The 20,896-nt window shown below is 41.8% G+C and overlaps 1 protein-coding gene across 10 annotated transcripts in view; it reads left to right on the forward strand.

Moving 5' to 3' along the window:
- The window catches only part of epb41a (erythrocyte membrane protein band 4.1a), a 74,877-nt gene that overhangs the window by 41,267 nt on the left and 12,714 nt on the right, over nucleotides 1-20,896 (forward strand). For 7 of the 10 annotated variants that reach the window (XM_056398762.1, XM_056398758.1, XM_056398765.1 and 4 more), the window contains 2 exons: nucleotides 18,457-18,585; nucleotides 20,541-20,657. In XM_056398762.1, the coding sequence (XP_056254737.1) occupies nucleotides 18,457-18,585; nucleotides 20,541-20,657 (246 nt within the window). Of the gene's footprint in view, nucleotides 1-1,329; nucleotides 11,050-18,456; nucleotides 18,586-20,540; nucleotides 20,658-20,896 lie in introns of those variants that run through there. The other 3 variants (XM_056398760.1, XM_056398763.1, XM_056398767.1) reach the window with 3 other exon arrangements.

Raw genomic sequence — 20,896 nt, forward strand, 5'->3', positions numbered from 1 at the left:
TTGTTTCATGGGGCATGTATTAGTGTGGATGTAGCATGTAGCCTACATGCATCCAGCTAACTATCTCATCTGCCCACTACTAAACCAAAGCTCATATCCTGTGTAACAACCAGAGCTGGCTCCTTAACTGGCTAATACAGCAACAGAATGTCTCTGCCAAAATGCTCCAGCTAACCTTGAAATTTCTGTTGCAGGATTATTTCTTATACAAACATGGCATCAGTGTACCAAAGCCAACAGAAGGAATTGTGCAAAAATTCATGACATGAGGTTTGATCACAGGTTAAAATCCTGAGCTGAGCTGAACAGGTTAATTAGCGAGGCCTTGGAGTAGGGAAATATCACTATAAACGAAGAGTAACCAGTGAAGAAAAAGAAGGGTTCAGATGATCAGACAGGAAACAAACTACAGGGTCAGCCCATCTGTAGAGAAAACAAACATCATCTGTAATATGATTATCCAAAGTGTAAACAATCATAGTTCAGAGAGTGACTTCCTGGTCTTTTCAACTCTGACCTACCAGACTTGTGCACACATGGTTAAATTCGCTATAAGGAATTATTTGCAACATTATTGGCTACGCGGCCAATTAAGGTTGATTAACGCTTTACCCCAGGTAACCAACTAACTCTGACTCCCATTTGGTTAGTTTAGGGCTAACCAGTCCTAGTCCCAGCCCAAACCTAACCCTCTTTGTTTTACTTACAGAGAGAGTAGTTTAGATAATCTGCCATGTTAACAGCTGCTCATATTTCATACTTTGTTGTGCAGTGTTGCTGTGTTCCCACACCTTGGCACTTACCTTGAGGAGCACGATGTTATAATAAATAGCTACAAAAGTATGACCCCAGGTGATAAAAACTAGTCTTTTCTGAGTCAGTATCCTCTGCGCTTCTTAAAGCAATAAGTCACTTCTGACAGAATTAGTAAGAAGCAGATTTATCCTGTTTGACGTGACCGTGAGCCGCCCAGCATCTTCACCTCATCATAACTGGAGTATGAGCTTAGCCCAGTGATGATGTTTACAAGTGTCTCCACAAAGCTAACAGCTGGTGTAACTGTGTACTGTGAAGTGAATTGTCTGTACATGTTAACATTCTTCTGTCAGGCAATACCACAAACAGCTTTATTAAAAGTTGTGGGTGGCTGCACCCCCCCCTCACTAAATACCCTTCAGAGCCTCCCTTTCTTGTACCTTCCCTCCAGAATCACCGTCCTCCATTTCCTCATCCCTCTCTCCCCCTTCCCCGTTCTCCTGTCAGTTGACCATATCCCACTTCTCTGTTCATTGTTATCTGTCTCTCTTGGTCTGCTGCTGCTGAGCACAGCGAGGGAGGCAGTCTCTGTTCGGACACAAGGTAAGGGCATGTAGTTTGTCCCCGGTGCCAGGGGGGCCGCCGCCGCATAGACATGACTGTCTGCTGGAAGAAGATGAGGAGGACAGTGAGGTTGAGTGGGTTGATGATGATGATGAGGAGGAGGAGGAGGAGGAGGAAGAACAAGCTCATGGTCACACTCTGAGGGTGGCTATCAATATGCAAGATGAGGAGAGGAGCTCGGTTAACCCGTGCGAGCTAAACCCAGCCAGGCTCACGCCCTCCCGGATGTCTTTCTTCCTGTCAGGGCTGTTGGTGATGGCCCTCACCATGCTGTGGCTGGCCTTCATTTAAAAGACAGTTAAACAGAGAGATCCCTGAACATTTAATCCTGAAAGGGGGCCCCCACCATCCAGAGACTGCTTCATTCAAGAGCTGTTTTGTCCTTCTACCTTGAAGTCATAATTTCTACATGTTCTATACCTACAGTTATTCCTGTTACTTTCTTACATGCATCTTGTTTTAGCCACAAATGGCCAAACTCAAAAAGAAGTTTTACTCTTTAAAGTGAGCTTATGTAACTTATGCTGAACTGAGGCCACAATTAGCCATTGACCCTTGCTGAGCTCCTCCCCTGCTTATTTAGTGTTGCCTGTCAACCTCTCTACAGTGATGAAGGTGGCAGATTTATTAGGGAAAATCCACAGCAAGTCCGTATCCTCTCAGTTGGAGGTAATGCAAATTCTTGTTTTTACCCTAAACGTTTTGCTGAGTTAGCAAAGGCTAGCTAATTACCTATACCTTAAGTGCTTCAAAACCGTCTCCTGCTTTTGACTAAGAATACATCGACACCCACATCCATGATCATGTATCCATGCTAACACCTTGTATATGTCTGGACTTATGGTCAAATTGATTGTATAACTGCAATGTCATCTGACAAAATCATCAAACACATACACAATGAAAGACAAAGACTGAGCTGGATTTACTGTAACATGATTACTCAAGAAAGTTAGAAGAGACACAATATCTTTCTTATTTAGTCTCTCACACAGAGCACAGCCTCCGTCTGGATCCACAATAGTTTATTCTTTATTTTACTTAAACTCCAGGAAGTTACATACTTTCATTAAAGACAGGTCTTTGTGTCGAACTCCCTGTTTGATATGTAGAGTTGGTCATAGTCGTTACTACGAAGCCTCGTTACCGATGACTTCTCTCTCTCTCCCTCCCTCTCTCCTGCTCTCTCTGCTCGGTGTGTCTTATGTTTAGTTACGTCTCTGCCTCCTTGAGTAATACTGATACATGTGATGAAAGAAGTTTATTTGCTGTAATGGAGGTGAGGCTCAGTGTATTGGAAGTACTCCTCCTTTTCCCTGCAGTTCCCGAGAAGCTGGGAAACCAGAGTGGCTCGAAGACTGCCTGTAACAAGAGGTGTAGTCCTGATCCCCCTGGTCAGCATCCATACATGGTCCAGACCTGAACCAGGTTTATACCCAGTCTGTTTGAAACAAAGTCTCTAAACCCAGAGACAATTATTCAGTTCAGTTTAAAGATTCACACAATATAGTTCATTCACTTTTTACCTTTAGCTAAGTGGTCGCATCACCGTTTAAATTTACTTCTGTAAGTACAACAGTAAGTGAATGCATCACCATTCATAGAGTTACAATGTGCAGGTCTGCAGCTATTGCGTTTAGTTATAAAACACTGCACATAAGGTAAATAGCTCAGCAGCCTATTGTTGTGGACAATGTTATCATTATGATTTTTTCTGTGGCTTTCACAGTGTTTGATTCAGCTTTAAACGAAGAGGTAACAACCTCTGAGCCGCAGCTGAGCTGATGGCAGACCTCACAGTCACCAGTGAGGAGCTACACTGCTAAACCACTTCTTCACATGTAATGAATCCCTCTAAAGGCTTTGGGAATTAAAACTAACCACTGCGTTTGGCAAACATAACACTATCTCGGGGGAAATAGCTTTGCTGGGTTGTTGGTACTGGAGTGTAAACTTCCCAAATCCAATAAACAGCAGGAGAGAGACAGAGGTATGGTTTCCTCTGGGACCAGCTCTCACACGGAGGATGCTCCAGTCCTTTGTTTTATGTAACCCATAACCCCACAAAGCAGGCATGCTAACATTAGCAGTTTGAGTTAAAGCAGACAAACACACTGTTTAATTTGTTCCTTACACTTTTGCTTTTGTGTTCCTGATCAGGAAACCTGTGGTTGCTAAGCTATCGTTCAGGGGAGACACTGAGCAAAAGGTCAATGACAGTGGTGTGATAAATGCTAAAATACTAAACGTGTGATAAAATCGGTAAAATCCCTGGTAATCTTAGTTAAAACCGTGACCAGTGTTAGCTAACATTATCCACCATAAGCTATTGGTCACACCAGACCAAGTAGCAGTTAAAGAGTTACATTCTCTCGCTTAAAGAATCAGTGAAGTATCATTTCTTTTTCAGAAAAAATTTAAATTTTCTGTGTTCTCATAAATGAAACGTGATAATACAGAGTGTGATGTTACTAATACCGTATTTCCTCTAATAGTGGCCGGGGCCTTTATTTACCCCGACTGCGGAAGGTAACAAGGCTTTATTTCTAACTCTCTCAGTTTGATAACTACAATTGGTCATATTTTAGTAGGAAGCCTCATTTTGGTCCTCTCCTGTTTGCCCTGTTAAAGTTACTGCTTTACACTGTTAATACAATACAAATACGCTTCCTGTAACTATTTCAAATTAAATGCTCTTTAGTGTTCTAGTGGACAGGAACGCTTCATTTCTTAACAGGGCTTTTATTGTGAAACATTTTCAGGTATACCATATGACATGATTAAAGGAGGACAAAGCAAAGTGGATTAGAATGAATTAATCAAATACTTTAGATGAATAAATCCAGAATGACAAAGTGTTAAAAACAGCATGATTAACCGGCTGCACATTATATGACAGACACCAGGGGCCAGATGCATAAAACTCTGTATAGACTCATGACTAAAACTATGTGTAAGCACAAAACCAGAAATATACATGCACATTCTTTTCATCAGGATTATAAAGCTGTGTGTTCACATGGTTCAGCTTTATGAATTTCACTCACTGAGAAATTGGGCGCATGTGCGGGAGCCTCATTTCCACTCCCACAAGAAGCCATACATGGATGAAGACCCTCCCTTAATCAATCAGTTTGTATTAAAAAACACTGTCTGTGCCACAAGTGATCAGACACAGAGAGGAAAGACGAGAAAGAATTTCACTGATTGTGAAACTAAGGTAAAAACGTGCATCAGTTTACTTTAGTATAACCACTCTAATGTAAAGTCCTGCTTCACTCTGAACTTCATTTATTGGGACTAGAGAGTCTTAATAAGGTTCCACAGGCTCTAACACTGTGATCAGTGAATATTCAAATAGTATCAGACAATTACAGAATGACTCACAATAAATAATCAGGATATGAAACGATGCTGAAAGAAACATTGAGCACAAACACATTTTTTCTGTTTATAATTGTAAAATCGTTATTCCTGTGTGAACAGTAAAACTTATGATGATAATGAATGAAGCTCCGTGAAGTTGATTATTTTATTTTATGTTAAATTACATGTCTCAGCTTATTTTTGGTTCATTTTCACTGTTCAAAGGAATGAGTGACGTGACACAGTCTGTGTTTACAAAGACCAATTTATGTGTGGACAATTGCATACGCATGGTTTTTGTATGTACACATCATTTATGCATCTGGCTCCGGGAGTTTATCCACTTGTGTTGGCCTTTATTTGTTTGTGTTGACCACGCCCCCAGCCATTATTGGAGACTCGGCTTTTATTTGACTGAAGGAAATATGGTAACTATAATTTAGCACTTGCATTGTATATACAGTATGTTCTCCTTAGTGGTTAGCACTTTTTGCTGCTACATTACAGGAACGTAGTAAGTTGCATGATACATTTCGAAATATACTGAGACCTCACTTAGGATGTTTCTGTTGTACAGCACCTGGACAACATTCAGCTCTGTGGAGGAAGAACAGTTCAGTCAGTTGACCACAGCTCTCAGACAGTGTTAAGAATCTGTGTGAAGCTCAGCAGATTGCTGCTGTGACTGACATGCATTAGGCCCATGTTAATCTCGGACCAAGTGTCAGCAATCAGGTTGAAGTGTAATATAAGAGTCCATTAGTAGAGAGGAGGTAAGAAGTTAACTCAGGAATGCATCACAACGATTTTATACTTTTCCAGTGACTTGTAGTCAAATAATGATTCTGACTTCATTAATAACTGAAGCTGTAATCAATGATTGGACCAACCGTGTAGACACAGCCACAACATTAGGATAATACAACAGCGACCAAATGGAATAAAACTGTAGATCAATGAAGAGTAAATATTTTTGTAGTCGTCCAGAGGTGAAGAAGAGTGGCCCTGAGCAACATTTGGTTCAGTGGCTGTAGTTCAGGGAGTGACTGAGCTATCTCAATATTTAAAGCTTACAGCTAATGAAACTATTTGCAGCACAAACAGTTTTTAAGTGGCTTTTGAAAGGGTTTCATGAGCCTAACAGGAGAATGTCCTAAACCTATAAAGAAACATGTAATCTTAATCAATGAAACTTATCAACATATCTGGAGATGTGTGGTTTTCATTGGACAATGAGGTCCAGCCTCCAATGAGGATAAAGTGATTTAAATATGTAACACATCATGTTGAAGTAGTCGGCTCAGTGCGATCCTGCAGTGCTCATGTACCTTCAAATGCCTTAAACTGTAGCTGTTGAACTTGTTAAGGCATGGTGTACTTGTTTACATGACATCATCGCTGGTTATCAAAACAACCTGTTAGTTGCATGACTGTAGGAGGTATTCTTTGTATGTGCAGCTATGATATGCAACTTTTCTAAGTGATTTTCTTTGTGACTCATATTGATGAACCCTGAAAGTCTGGTCACAGCAGAAATTATAACAGCAAACATTTTGGACATTTCATTTCTGCCACTGCAGTGCATTACTGCTGGATCCTGTCATAGAGGAAGTCTGTGTGGAGCTTCACTTCGGTGCTCTTTGGTTTTGTGCTGTTAAACATTTGTATATGTACCCACTGCATTAGCTGTTCGCCCATCTAATTTTGATTAACCCTGCTCTACAATGGAGATGTTCAGACCAAACAAGGTGAATGACCACCTTGCGCTAGTCACATAAATTTGTGTTTATTCAGTCCAAACAGCCAACGTACCAATGGTGCCAAGTGTTAGCTGTGGCTAGCAGCTGCTAGCACCTTCTCAGAAGGATAATGCCAGAAGTCAGCAGGAAGTTCTGTTATTTTCCTCCAGTCTCTTCTTTTCCTGTCCTCTCTATAGATTTAGGAAGTAGACTTTTCCCCCCATCTAAAATTTGCCTCATGTTCTGTCTCAACACACCTTAATAATTTAAATACAATCCCTGAGTGACCAGCGTAATCATAGAAATCTCCCAAAGTGCACAGTACCATTGTTGACCAAGGAGACCTACTCCTGGAGTTACAACATTGTCTGAAACTGACACCGACATGGATGTCTAACACATGGTGACAAGGGGCAGTGAGGTGGAGGTGGGCCTGGAGCACTTGAACTCAAAGCTAAAATCAGTACCTTCCTTGGTGCAGTGGCTCTCTCCAGCAGTGAGAAGTAATGGAAATATGTTGGATCTACAGTAAAGGTTCCAGAGTTACCACTGCAGACCATGGGCGATACTTCGGGCCCAACAGTGTTTCAGGTTCTTATGCTCCTGATTTTGATCCCAGAGCTGGCAGCAAAATTAACAACACAATTCTTTTGCGTATCCAAGAAAAGTCGAGGGCAACTGGACTTGTTGTTAATACTTAAAGATGTTTCACCTCTCATCGAAGAGGTTTCTTCAGTTCTGACTGACTGGTTGGAGACCCAGGTATTTAGCCTCTGTGGGGTCGTTATCAAGGTCATTGATGCACTTGATTAGTGCTCCTGGTTGTTGTAACGACAGTCGTTAGACTTGTTGGAGTCACATGATGGGCAAGCGTGATTGTTTGTTAAATCTTCTGCGAGGGGATGAAAGGACAGTTGGGGGGAGGGGGAGAGGTGATGTCATAGGGTTCGTCCACAGTACTATGATCTCTGTCCAGACAACTGTTTTAGCTCTGTATCAGAAACAATCTCTGTCCAGACTATCACACCTGAAAATTCATTATCATGTATTTACTACTGGTAGTCCAGGCTGATAAGACCCAATCAGGAGAGACCGTGCGTCTCTACATCATTGTTTCCAAAGGTCTCAGTTTTGGTCCGTCCAGACGACAAAACAACCCCAGAGTTTTCAAAATAAAACACAACCCTAGAGTTTTCAAATTAAAACAGGTCCAGCAGAGTTTCCAAAAGTTTTCAAAAGTGCTAAATGTAGAAGAAGAGATGCACTTTGGAACGAAACAATAGTAATGTGGACATAGCCTTAGACTTCCTCATCTTTTAAGAGAAGGTTTCTCTACCTTCTGGCTAAATTCATACACTTGTACCAGCTCTAGGAAACAGCCATATGCTTGCACCAGTCAGATACTGACAAAGGCTCTTTTCTTCTATCGTCTTCACATTGTTAATAAGTTACCAAACTAACTGTCAGTGTTCAGAATGGAAGCATTACAACCTTACACAGTTAAATTATAAACAGGTAGCATCAACGCACGTATAACAATGAGTAGAGGGAAAGAATTATTGATTTAATCTGTTGATAGCTTTATGAAGCCAATAGCTAACTTTCGTTTTTGAGATGATAATCAAGCATAAACTCGGTTCCTGCACACCTGCACCAGAAAGGTATGCCCAGTACTTGAAAGCTCAGAATGTTGCGGTCCAAACCCACACTACCAGGCCCAGTTTGGAACAGTTGTTGGGAAGCTCAGATCCATTACTAAAGTTTTTTGTGTTGTACGATTCGTCCAACATGGAGCTTAATAGATACAGAAGATTCCAGATACCACCTGAGAAAGGAACCTGACAGCAGCAGAATGATTGAACAGCAGTCCTGGGATCTGAGTGGTTAAAAGGGGGAATTTGGAGAAGATAAAATAGACAGCTGAGAGGTGTCAGTTGTCTTGCAGTTCTCTTATCTTATTGTTGTTGCTGTAGCGTTCCTGTTGTACTGCAGCAGTGACTGAAAATGTCTCTTCTACCAACTACACATAGAATCATAAAAAATTAATTTTACAATATGGAACTAAAAAGTGAACGTTGTTTAATGTTCCAGTGTTTTTAAAATAATAAGGGTGAGGGTCAGGTGACTAGAACTCTTTGCAAAAATAAGGGAACAACCAGGATCATAACCAGACACAGACTCTTGTCTCTAGCAATAAAGTCAGATGCTGTACCTAACCACCCATCACCCCAACCTCCACACCCTTACGTTCACTACATGAAGGGCACACGACTTCCTACAGACATGAATTTGTCAATAGCACCAAAAAGTACTGAAAGTTGGCATCAGAGGTTTGGTCAAATTTATAATGCAGTAGCTTATTCTTTGATCAGATATTTCCTGATTTAAATCACAGTTTTACCAGTTTTATACTTTTTATTACGGCAAAGTTCTAGTTCGGCTGATTGTTGTTTTACATTTAACACCTAAGAAATTTGGCTTCTAAAAGACAGATTGTAGAAAAACATTTTGTGTTTGTGAAAGTAAACAGTCGATCCAGACATTGCAAGCAGCAGTTCTGTTGTCACATAACAGACGCTGCAGGGTACTGTGATTCTCATTCTGCTGGTAGTAGATACACTCAGTGAGCACTTTATTAGGAACAGCACACTAACTGGGTAGTTCCTCAGTTCTTCATGTCATGGCTCCCCCAGATGTTGAAACTTTCCTCTGGGACTCTGCTCCATGTTGACATGATGCATCATTTCATTTCTGCTGATCTGTCAGCTGTACATTCAAGCTGCCAATCTTCTGTTCTACCACATCCCAAATGTGTTCTACTGGATTCAGGTCTTCAGACTGGGGGGGTCACTGAAGTTCACTGAACTCACTGTCATGTTGATGAAAGCAGTTTGTGACATGGAGTATGAACCTGCTGGAAGGAGCTATTAGAAGATGGTGAACTGTGGTTATGAAGGATGAACATGTTCAGCAACAATACTCAGATTGACTGTGACATTCAGACCATGATGGATTGGTATTAAGAAGAAAACATTCCCCACACCATCACACCTCCACCACCAGCCTGGACTGTTGACACCAGGCAGGTTGGTCCATGGATTCAGACTCTGACTCTACCATCTGCTGCCTCAGCACAAATCCACATCCATCAGACCGCTGTCCAGTGTTGGTGAGTCTGTGTTCACTGCAGCCTCAGGTTTCTGGTCTGGGTGACAGGAAGTGGAACCTGACGTGGTCTCTGCTGTTGAAGGTTGGACGTGTTTTTCCCTCTGAAGCTTCTCTGCTCAGCACAGTTGGAAAGAGTGGTTATCTGAGTGACCGTAGCCTTTCTGTCCAACCAGTCTGTCCATTCTCCTCTGACCTCTGACCTCTCTCATCAACACAGAGCTGCTGCTCACTGGATGCTTTTGTTGTCTCTCCATTCTGGGTGAAAATCCAGGAGATCAACAGTTTGAGAAACACTCAGACCAGCGTCTGACACCGACAATCATGTCACAGTCAAAGTCACTGAGTCACAGTTTTCCTCATTAACTGAAGCTCCTCACCTGGATCTGCAGGAGTTCATACACTGCTGCCACATGATTGGCTGATTGGATAATTGCATGAATAAGCAGGTGCACAGGTGTTCCTAATAAAGTGCTCAGTGAGTGTACATTTCAATTGTTATTCAGTGTGAAAAGTTGCATATTTAGCTTTAAATTTGGTCTGCATATGAGTCTGAACAGTGCAGGTAGAGAGATTGATCCTTTGTTTCAGGGTTAGATAACATTTACTGAAGTTTTGTCATGGTTCATATGTTAAAGCTTGAAGTGCAGTTTGTTGCTGGCCTCAGTCTGGTCCACTAAGATGTGTAGTGTCATGTTAGTGGACCATGTAATCTTTAATGTTTCTTCCCTTTTACTGACCAGTTTCCTGTTGTTCCTTCCACAATATCGTTAGTTTCCTGAGAACCTTTCCAGGTTTTGTTTTTTAAAGGAGATATTTGTTTTACTTTTCTTGCATCGCTAAACCATCTTCTAAGAATCCATTGCCATATACTGTATCATGGATTCTTCAATATAGTTTCAAAGTTTAAAAAATGTTGTTTCCACAGTATAGATGATGCTCAGACTCACACCTTTAAAATGTAACTGTAAAAACATATGACTGGGTGTAAACAAACTCTGGGAAAGTATAATGTTTACCCTTTGAAATGTTGGTGGGACTGACGTAATACAAGCTTTCACATGTCTTTACTACTTTTACAACGCTGCTGATTAAACAAATACAAACATAAAAGAGGGTGCATGCTCAGTAAATGGTGGGTGTGTGCACATGTGTATCACCTGCTGATAATTCAGTGTCGTTGGATTTGTTTTGATAATTCTAAATCTGTAATCCTGTACTTTTCACTGTGACACAGTAGTACATGACACTTTTTTTTCATTGTCTCCTGATGGACATCCCCTCATTCAGCCACTGGATTTATCTGTCTTGGTATATTGTGACTTTTCTAGTATTACTTTTAAGCTACAGCAAGGCGTGTTACAGGTACTATAAAAAATAATAAATGTATCAAAACTGACCTGTGTACCTTTGAATATGTGATGCAGTTGTGCTCTTTTGGTATGAATGACAGTGTTTTCTTGCCTTGCATGTCTTTGATGATGGTCCCTCTGGAGACTGCAGGGTATGTACATGACATCACTTGTGTGGAAGTCACCACTGCCCCTCCCCTGTGGTGAACATCTATCAGACTACAGGTTGCTCTTTCTGCCTACTCCAGTCTCATCGTGTAGCCAAATAGAACAGATTTTAGTTGAAAGATACAGGAAACTCAACATTGTGAATTTAAAGTTTAATATGTGTTAAATATGTATGTTGTCTTGCCATCAGCTCTTAGAAATGTCAACAATTTCTTTACCTCAATGTCAATCTTTATTACATCACATTAGTCATCTGGCAGATGCTTTTGTCCAAAGTGACTTACCAGTGAGGGACATCACTAAAGCTCCAGAGCAATAGGAGACCTTGGTATAAGAACTAAGACATGTTAGGGTGTTCGAGGTGTGAGGAGAAGAGATGAGTCTTCAACAGACTCTTGAAGATAGAGAGGGACACCCTGCTCTGATAGACTTTGGTAGCTTGTTCCACCATCAGGTAACCACAGAGCAGAACAGTCTGGACTGAGACTGTCTTGTGTGCAGGGAAGTCAATACCAGACCACATTCATTAGAGAAACACAGTGGAGGAGAAGGAGCATAAGGCTGAATTGAGTTCAAGTAGATGGAACAGACCCAGAAGTCTCTCCGAAGGCAGCATTAGTGACTGAATCTGATTCAGGCGACAATGGGTAGCCAGTGTAGGTCGATGAGTAGTCGAGTGAGATGAGCCCTTTTAGGCTGATTGAAGACCAGACGAACTGCTGCATTCTGGACCTCTGTAAGGGTTTCACTGTGCATTAAGTGAGTCCGACCAGAAGAGCATTACAGTTGTCGAGGTGAGAGACAACCATGGTAAGGACCAACAGCTGGGTGGAGTACTGAGTCAGGTAAGACCTGATTTTACTGATGTTGTATAGAGCAACGAGACACAACCGGGAGACGGATGCAACACGAGAAGGAGAGCTGGTCATCAGACATGATACCAGGTTTCTCTGGACCTTGGTTGGGGTAAGAGATGAAGAGGTGATTTTGATATTGATATTATGATAAAGAGACTGATTGGCTGAGATGAGTTCAGTCTTAGAGATGTTTAGTTGAAGGTGGTGTTCCTTCATCCATGTGTCAGAGAGACAGGCTGAGATCGCAGGAACGCAGGCACGGTGGGGTTGTCTGGAGGGTACGACAGGTATAGTTGGGTGTCGTCAGCATAGCAGTGATATGAAAAACCATGTGAGAAACAATAATTGGGCCCAAAGAGGTGGAGTATATTGCAAAGAGGAGAGGTCCCAGTATCAATCCTTGGGGTACTCCATTGGGGAGCTTTGCCCAAGATGCCCATGTTGGAGGGTACAGACAGCAGGATGGTTTACTGTATCAAAGGCTGCTGAGGGGTTCAGAAAGATAAGAACTGAGGACTGACCTGCAACTCTAGCTGCCCTCAAGGCTTCTGTCAAAGACAACAGGACTGTTTCAGTGGCGTGGCCGCTCTTAAAGTCCAACTCTGGTAGTTCAGTGATCGGAATGTGAAAGACCTGCTTAAAAACAACCCTTTCCATACACTTAGATAGGAAGGGAAGTAGTGAGACTAGTCGTTAGTTATCCACTTGAACAGGATCAAGGCTCAGGCACAAGATTTGAAGCCTCTTTGGCTCTGTTCATTTCTGAATAGCGCTTTGTGAGCTCTAAACTCTTTTGTCATTTCCATTGGTGCGTCTCCTTTGACGTGTAACTGACAGTCATCAGTCTAATTTGAGTTGACAGGAGGTCACTTTTCCACTCATGTGAAGTGTTGGACAGTGCAGGACTCCTACAGGTGACACAGAGAAGAGCAGGACTTTGAAGCAGATGGGGTTTAGGAGTTAGTTTTGCAGGTCTTGTTGGAGGCTTGTGGCAGTCATCTGTCAGTTATACAGTTTATGGCTCTGAATTTGTATTTCCGTTGCAACCTGCAACAGAGGGCTTTGCTGTTTCCATGGTCATCACTGATTGTATTTGCATCTAATTGAACTGGTTTCTTGGATAAAGAAGTAGTATCCAGGGCCCACTGGTGCAGCAGTACTGTAGACTGTTGTGATGCAGAGGGAGCTGTGCCTGAATCTGACCCTCTCCATTTACTGCTTGATCAACCGTCAACCGTGGTCATGAGCTTTGGGCCAAAAGAATGAGATCGTGGATACACGCAGCCAAAGTCAGTTTCCTTTGCAGCATGCCGGGGCTCATCTGAGGGGCTGTTACATCCAGACAGAGCTCGGAGCAGAACCACTGCTTCTTCACTATGAAAGAAGCTAGTTGACATGGTTCGGGCATCTCATTGGGACACCTCCTGGATAACTCTCATTAGAGCCTTTCTGGGTGTGTCCAACTGGGAGGAGACCCTGCGGCAGTCCCAGAACGCACCGGGGGAATTACATATCTTATCTGGCCTGAGATTGCCTATTGATTCATGAGGAAACTGGAGAATGTGACTGTGAAGGACATGTGGGCTAAGGAAGTTAAGTCTGCTGTCACCATGAGCCAAATTCATATCACTGGCAGACAGTGGATGAAAGGTTTCTGATGCTGACATGGAAAGTTGGAAAAAAGTTCGTCCATCAGTATTTTTGCTGTCATGAATATTTTTTTACTGGTTATACTGTCTGAAAGTACGTTTAGTGCTCTATTGTTGCATGTTTCCTTTAAGTCAAGGGGAAAGTACCTTTTCTTAGTCAAACATGGGGTTGGTTCCTTATGAAGAGTAAGATGGGGCAGGAATGCATAAATGTGTTGTCATGTCCATAAACATCAACTGTTTGTAATTGCTAGTCACCCACTTGAATTTTGTACAACTTTAAACTACCCATGCGCTCTGTTATAGATTTGCTGGCATGGCAACTGCAGCATTGTGCTCAAGAATCTGTACCTCTCATACTGAAAGCCCATTCATGTGCAATAGTAGGGCTGAGTATTGCCATTGAGTTTCTGAATTGATTCAATTCTGATTAACAAGGTCTCGATTCCAAGCGATTCCCAATTTGATATGGATTCAGTTAGGGGTATTTCAGTTACATCACCAGTTTTATTTGGATATGAATGAGATTCTCAGAGAACGAATGCTGTAAATTGTTCCTCTAACCTGGTTCGTAATTAAAGGAGCTATTTGTAAGTTTTGCTGCTGCCACATAGCCAGCGTTAGCATTAGCAGCTGTTTACTTACCAGTCTAGAAGAAACGTTGAGTTCAGCATCAAACTTCATTCCTTTACTCATCGACATCTGTCTCCAGAGGTGGAAAAAAAAAGTTAACCCTTGTCTCTATTACCAGGGGTGCACATAACTTTTTCAGTGAGTTACTCAGGTAAGTACTAGTATATGGTGTTTGTAACTCACCCCATACATAGCATGGTCTTAATAAGAGCAGTCTTCCTCGCTTTCCTCCTTGGTGTCTCCCTCATGGTCCTCTACCTCAGCTTCCTGTATGGTAGATGATGATGATGTTGCAGATGCATCCCCCGTCCCTGGTTGAGCCTCTGATTAGCTGTTTCCATCCACAGGTCAACAGCTGGCTTTGGGTCAAATGTCTCTGTGGTCTTCTTTGAAAGGTGAATGTGCATCAGGGCTGAGAGACGAGCATGTGACAGATGAGATCTATACTTGGTTTTTATTATGTTGAGATGTGAGAATCCCCTTTCACAGGCTGCACTGCTCAAAGGCAGTGTAAGATACAGTTTAACCACCTTGATGATGTTGCAGTAAGCATCTGGATTGCTTGTATTTATTATTTGGACCAAGTCATACACAGAGGAGGCTGCCAAGCGTTTTCCTGCTTGCTTGAAGCGCATCCATTCTCTCACATTGGTGTTGCTGTCAAGTTGCAAGGTGGCCTCATATTTCTGAAGAATGGTGCAAACTGTTGTGTTGGCAAAATGGTGGAGGTTTTGCATTTCCTGAGGCCAAGTTGAAGGCAAATGCTAAGAAATGATCACATGACTTGAGGGAGTCAAATCTGATTTCAGACTCTTCAATTAACTCCCTGACTAAATTTGTCTTATCCCTGTCGGCATCAGCATTAGAAACAGTATATGTCCTGTAGTGGCTTTCATTATCAAGCAGAAGTGCGAACTGTCCAATGGCCACCATGAGTATGGCCTACGCGGTTCAGTCAGTACCCAGTTCAATTAGTCCAAGAAAGTCCGAGGTAAACTCTCCGTTGCTGGAAACAGACACAATGTGAACAATCTCCTGCTCGGTTTTTGTGATCTCCTCCATCAAGAAGCAATCCCCAAAATTCATCAGACTCCAACTTGGCTCTTAACTCCCCGCTGATAGTGCACGTGATGGTCTACATGATCTGTGTTCTGTGTTTACTCCTAGCCGCTCCAGGAAAGGAAAATCCTCAGCATAGGAGGACATGGGATGTGCGTGTTTAGCTTTGTGAAAGGCGAGTAGAAAAATATTACACAAAACTTGCTGTTGTAATTCATTCAGCTTGTTTTGCCATCTGGGAAGTGGGTAGCTGGATATTTCTTCTTGACTAGCTTGTTTATTAGCAATAGCTTGTGCCACATCCATGGGCTCCTTGCTCTTTTCATGTTTGTCAAACAAAGGATGATTGACATTCTTTGAGCCTGTATAAAATGCACCTGTTTTGAGTGCGAGATGTGGATGCGAGCGACATATCTTGAACCACATTTAAGTGTGCTCCTAATTAGCTTTTTTTTGGCCATCTCCCACAGTAGGCTACTCCACTGTGTGTTGACAAGAAACATGTGTAGAGTGTGTAGTGTAGTGTTGATGACCTGTCAGGTACGCAAAGGCGCCGCAGTGACACAAGTGATGTTACGTATTCCAAATTTTTGTTGCACATGCGTACTTGCGTACCAGTTATGTGCATCCCTGTCTATTACGTCTTTTCTTCTACAGAACTTACCATGCAAACCAGCTAACTCCGGCCCGTCTAGTCACTTTCCGATGGTGGCTAACTGTAGCCTCCAATCTGCCCTGAAGACATAGCTGCTCATAGGAAGTATTATAACCTCTTGTCCTGTAAACACAAAGATTGCTGAAGGTCTTGTCAAGCGACAATCAACACTACCTGCTCCTGACGTTCGATGGCAGAGAAAACTTACAAATAGCCCCTTTAAAAACATTCATGTTTACATTACAAATGGACCCAAAGCAGTTACATTGATCTTTATATTTAAGTTGAGACACATAATAGGAAGAAATAATAGGTAGGTTAGTAATGTGCATTCTATCGTACCCCAGTGCACTGGCAGTATGAAGAGGTACATGGCTTCTTTTTCTGTTGACTTCTTCTTGCACATCTTGCATATATCGCTTTGCTTTTGTCCAGCTCTTTGCTGTCTTCCTAGTATTTAAACTTGAAATGCAGCCACGCATCTGTCCTTAGACCGCTGCCTTCCGTGGAGCCATGTCTGCCATGTTTTTGGTTCATGTGACCAGGTCTCATTGTGAGACACGTGAGACTAACGAAGTTACAGCTTCACACATCCACAGGAGACTGTGGAAGTTTTTATGAATCAATATCAGATTATTTAAATAAAGATCAATTTCAATCAGAGAATCGATCCATGCAGTTGTGCTGTAAATCCATGAATTGTAGCTGGTTAACTTTTCAAGTTATTTCTGTTGACTACAAACACATTTTGCTCTGCTGGCTGCTGCCTCACCGAACGCTGGTGCCCTGAGCATGCTCACACTGAGCTGACTGATCATAGTTATTCAGTGTGTGTTAGCTTCTTTCAATATGTGTGGTGACATTTTAGGGCCATGGAAGATTACTCACAGTGCTCAGAGTTTCAGTAGTGTCCTAAGAAATATTCTTGTGTTCTTGATATATGGACTCTTTAACCATAAACATAGCGAGATAGATAGTTCAGGCATGGAGCCACACAGGGTGTTTCCATTTTATGTGCCACAGACACACCTGGGTGTCCTGCATGAAGGTGCTGTCAGTGTGTTGCCAAACATTTATATAAGCACCATCATCATCTCCCATCTTCATCTTTGCTGGCATTCAGCTGATATCGTTAGAGGTCCCCTCCAGACATATTTGAAGTCACCAGTGTTTTTTGTGTCTGATGTGATTGATGACATTTCTCCTCTAAAATGTTCAATTACCTAATTAAAAATGAAAAATCCAGAATATATGAACATGCACATATTGTTTCTCCTGCTTCACTGAAGTCTGTTCTCAGTGTTTGAGCACTGGAGGCTTCAGTTTCCACACCATTGTGTGTGCTGGTCATAAATTCGTCTCATACTTTACTTATACCCTTTGACCTCAGAGTTTGGGTTAAGGTGAGCACAGTGAAGATTTTTTTCAGCAGGTAAATGTTAAAATAGTGAAGCTCAAACATCCATATAAGGTCAGAAGAAGAAGAACTTTGGCTGTAGGGGGACTGTAATGATTGTTGCGTACAGTAGGTTAGGAGCCGATCCAGGAGAGTTTCTGGCTACATCTGTGATTTTCTACTCACGAACACCTCTTGTGCATTTCTTCCTGCTGAGCTTCTTTTTTTCTTTTTTTTTTTTTTGTTTGTGAATGACATGTTAAATGGGACTGGATCCTAACCCACCTGTCTCACCTGAACATTGAAGAGGTACAGATGCAGTAATAAAGTCAGGGAAACCTCCTCTTAGTGTTGACTAGATGTTACACACTGCCCAGGTAATGACAACAACAAACCTTATATGGACATGACACAATGACTAAGACAGTAGTCAAAATCTGTGTTCAGTATAAACACACTTCAACAAGGATCTAGGAATAGCAAATACACTTGGGCCCATCTGAGCACCCATGGGCTCTCAGATGGGGTCTGCAGAGAAGAGTTCTTTCTTACTACCTGGTAAAACCACCACAGTGTTCACTGAGACTAAATTTGTCAACAGTTTCGTAATGAACTGAACATTTATTCACACTTATCATCATATAATATAAAATATTATTCTAATGTTGTGATTTGTGCCGTTACTTCACTGTAGAGCTGTGAGCAGAGCATTGGGTCAGTCAGTTCAGAGCTGCTGCCTGTGTCAGGACTGGACTCACCGGTCAGCACTGGGCTTATCAGGTCTCTTGTATTAAAGTTGTGTCTTTGACAAATGCAGAACTACAGTAGTTAGCCCAGCAGACATTTACATGCCTGCAGGACCAAGAGTACCATGTTTAGAGGTTATGACGTCAACTGCAGGACCTCAGTCCTTACAGGCTGCAGTGTGTCAGTGTGTGTGGATTTCTTGCTGTATCAATCATACACTCATGTGTGACGGCTTGTCTTGATGGAGCCCTCACAGAAGTTGTTGCTGACTGTTCATCTCATCCCTCTAGTCTCCTGTGCTAAAGACCCAGACAATCACCATCTCCGACGTCACCAACTCCCTGAGAGGAACTGTGGCCTACAAGGACATGCCCTTAGTTCACACTGAGACCAAGACCATTACATACGAGTCAGCACAGGTGAGGGGAATTCTGGGAACTGCACACAAAAGGAAAACATTTCACACCGTATATTCAGGCTCTGATTAATAAGTCTAGCAAGTTGTCTCACCTTGTATGCAATGCAGATTTATTCTTAAAGCCAAGTGTTCACTGGCCCAGCTTGACACTTTGACCCTTGTCTGAGCTGCCAAAATTCTATACTTTTATCCATGTAGAGAGTGAACGACAGACACAAACATTCACGCATCAGGCTGCGCACCAACTGAATCACTTCCTCTTTAGCGATTTTCACTTTAAAAAAAAGCATGAGAAAGTTCTTCTTCTTTTTTTTTTTAGCACTACTTTATTTCAAGCTATTGTGAGCTTTTATTGATTTAGGTCCAGTGGTTCTGTTGCTGCTGGTCAAAAGTATCATTTGTGACTGTGGGTCGGAGTACCACATGTCAACAGTAACAAAGTAAATTGCAGTTGAATTTTTATCAATCAATTTCTTAAATTTGCCTTTGATTATATTTGGGCCGTCATCTATTGGATTAGAAAAAAATTGCCGACCCCTGGTGTGCTATCAGGGAACCGCTTAAATAGATTTGTAAAGAAACTATTCCGAGCCTGATCTTTGCACACAAAGGAAGCTAAGTATTAGACAACAGAGTTGTATTCTGTGTATTCTGTTAAACTACACTACATTTAGATGGCATGGACCCATTCAAAGTCAACAGGACCTGAAATGCGTATGGCAATTAAATTGTGTTTTCATTAGCCTGGATAGCATGTTTAAAGGTCTCATGTTTTACACTTTTGTTTTATTTAAAGTGTTGATCCAGAAGAAGAAGAACCAAAAACCATCTCAGTGTAGATTTACATCTCCTCTCTCAGGCTTCTCTCTGCAGCTCCTCTTCTATTGTTTTCTGAGTGATCCAATAAAAATATAGCAGATTTCAGGTAAACCAAATCATGCAAGGTGGGATGGTGGGTCCAGGTGGGCGGGGCTTGGGGCGTGGCTGAGAGCGGTGGCTGCTTTGTTCGGACATCACAAAGTTCCAGAAGTCCTGACGGCTGGTTTTAAGGCTCAGTTTCTGAATACAGGCTGTGTGCATTTCTCTGTGGACTGAGGCTTTCATACTTTCACAGTATTAATATAGAAGCTAGACCTGTTTTATAATCAAACAGCACGTAGACATCTACCTTTAGACTGTATGCACCTTTAATACACCAAAACATACAAATTTGTCAGGTTAGCCAGCGTAGCTGACTGGGCTGCTGACTGTTAGTTAGACTAAATCCCATCTGCAGTCAATGTAGCAATGTCCTACTGTTGTAAGATGCAAATACATGATACACAATACACAACATTACACCACTGCCTTTAGTAGTTGTATTAATATAACTTAATAAAACAACCTAAGGTGTGGTTAACTTACCTCAGTGTCTTCATGGTGTCTCTTCAGGTTTGTCATAACTCACCAGCCACATTGCTTCAGTTTGTTTCTCAGTCTTGTTGACATTTGACCTGGAACCTTTGGGTGTCATGTGGTACTAGAGCCACAGGACAGCTGCCCCCTTTGCCCAGTTAGTAATCCATCCTTGATTATTTCTATTTCCAGTCCTTTTAAATTCTAACACAATACTTAGTGTTCGTACTACTACCCATACAACTCTTTTGAAAGAAATATACACCTTTTTTTTGATGACATTGTGGTAAAGAAGTGTAAAAAAAGCAATCACAAAAGAACTCAACCTCAATAAAACAAATTTATAATTGGATTCTTAGTTTAAAAAATAAGTAAAGAATAAGATGAACTGGGCATGCAGTGGCAGCTTAAGACTGATTTTGCTCCAGGTCCAAGTAAGATCAGAATGTCTTTGTAAGTCTCACAGTTACACACATTACAAATGACATACAAATAACAGATAAGAGATGACTGAGCGTGTTTAAATGGATTAATTTGAGATTTTTGTCTAACACTTCAAAGGTGTCTCTCCCACAGCCGGTGGACAACCTGGCAGAGAGGGACTCAGGAGTGCTGCTGAGTGCCCAAACCATCACCTCTGAGACCATCAGCACCACCACCACCACCCAGATCACCAAGGTCTGCTCACTTCACTAACAGTCTCACAGTCAGTCAATACAGATCAATACAGTGACCACTATTTAAGTACCTGCTGCAAATTAAGAGCACAGTCTTTGTTTTGTTTGTTTTTTTAATGATACTTGGGTTTTATGGTTTGAGTATAGCCTGACATCTGATGCTCTGTCTGATCGTTAACGTTGGAAGAAAAATCCAGTGGGCTGGTCTGAGTGTTTCTCAAACTGCTGATCTCCTGGATT

This window comes from Seriola aureovittata, chromosome 16 (genome assembly GCF_021018895.1).
Source record: "Seriola aureovittata isolate HTS-2021-v1 ecotype China chromosome 16, ASM2101889v1, whole genome shotgun sequence".
NCBI classification, from domain to species: Eukaryota; Metazoa; Chordata; class Actinopteri; order Carangiformes; family Carangidae; genus Seriola; species Seriola aureovittata.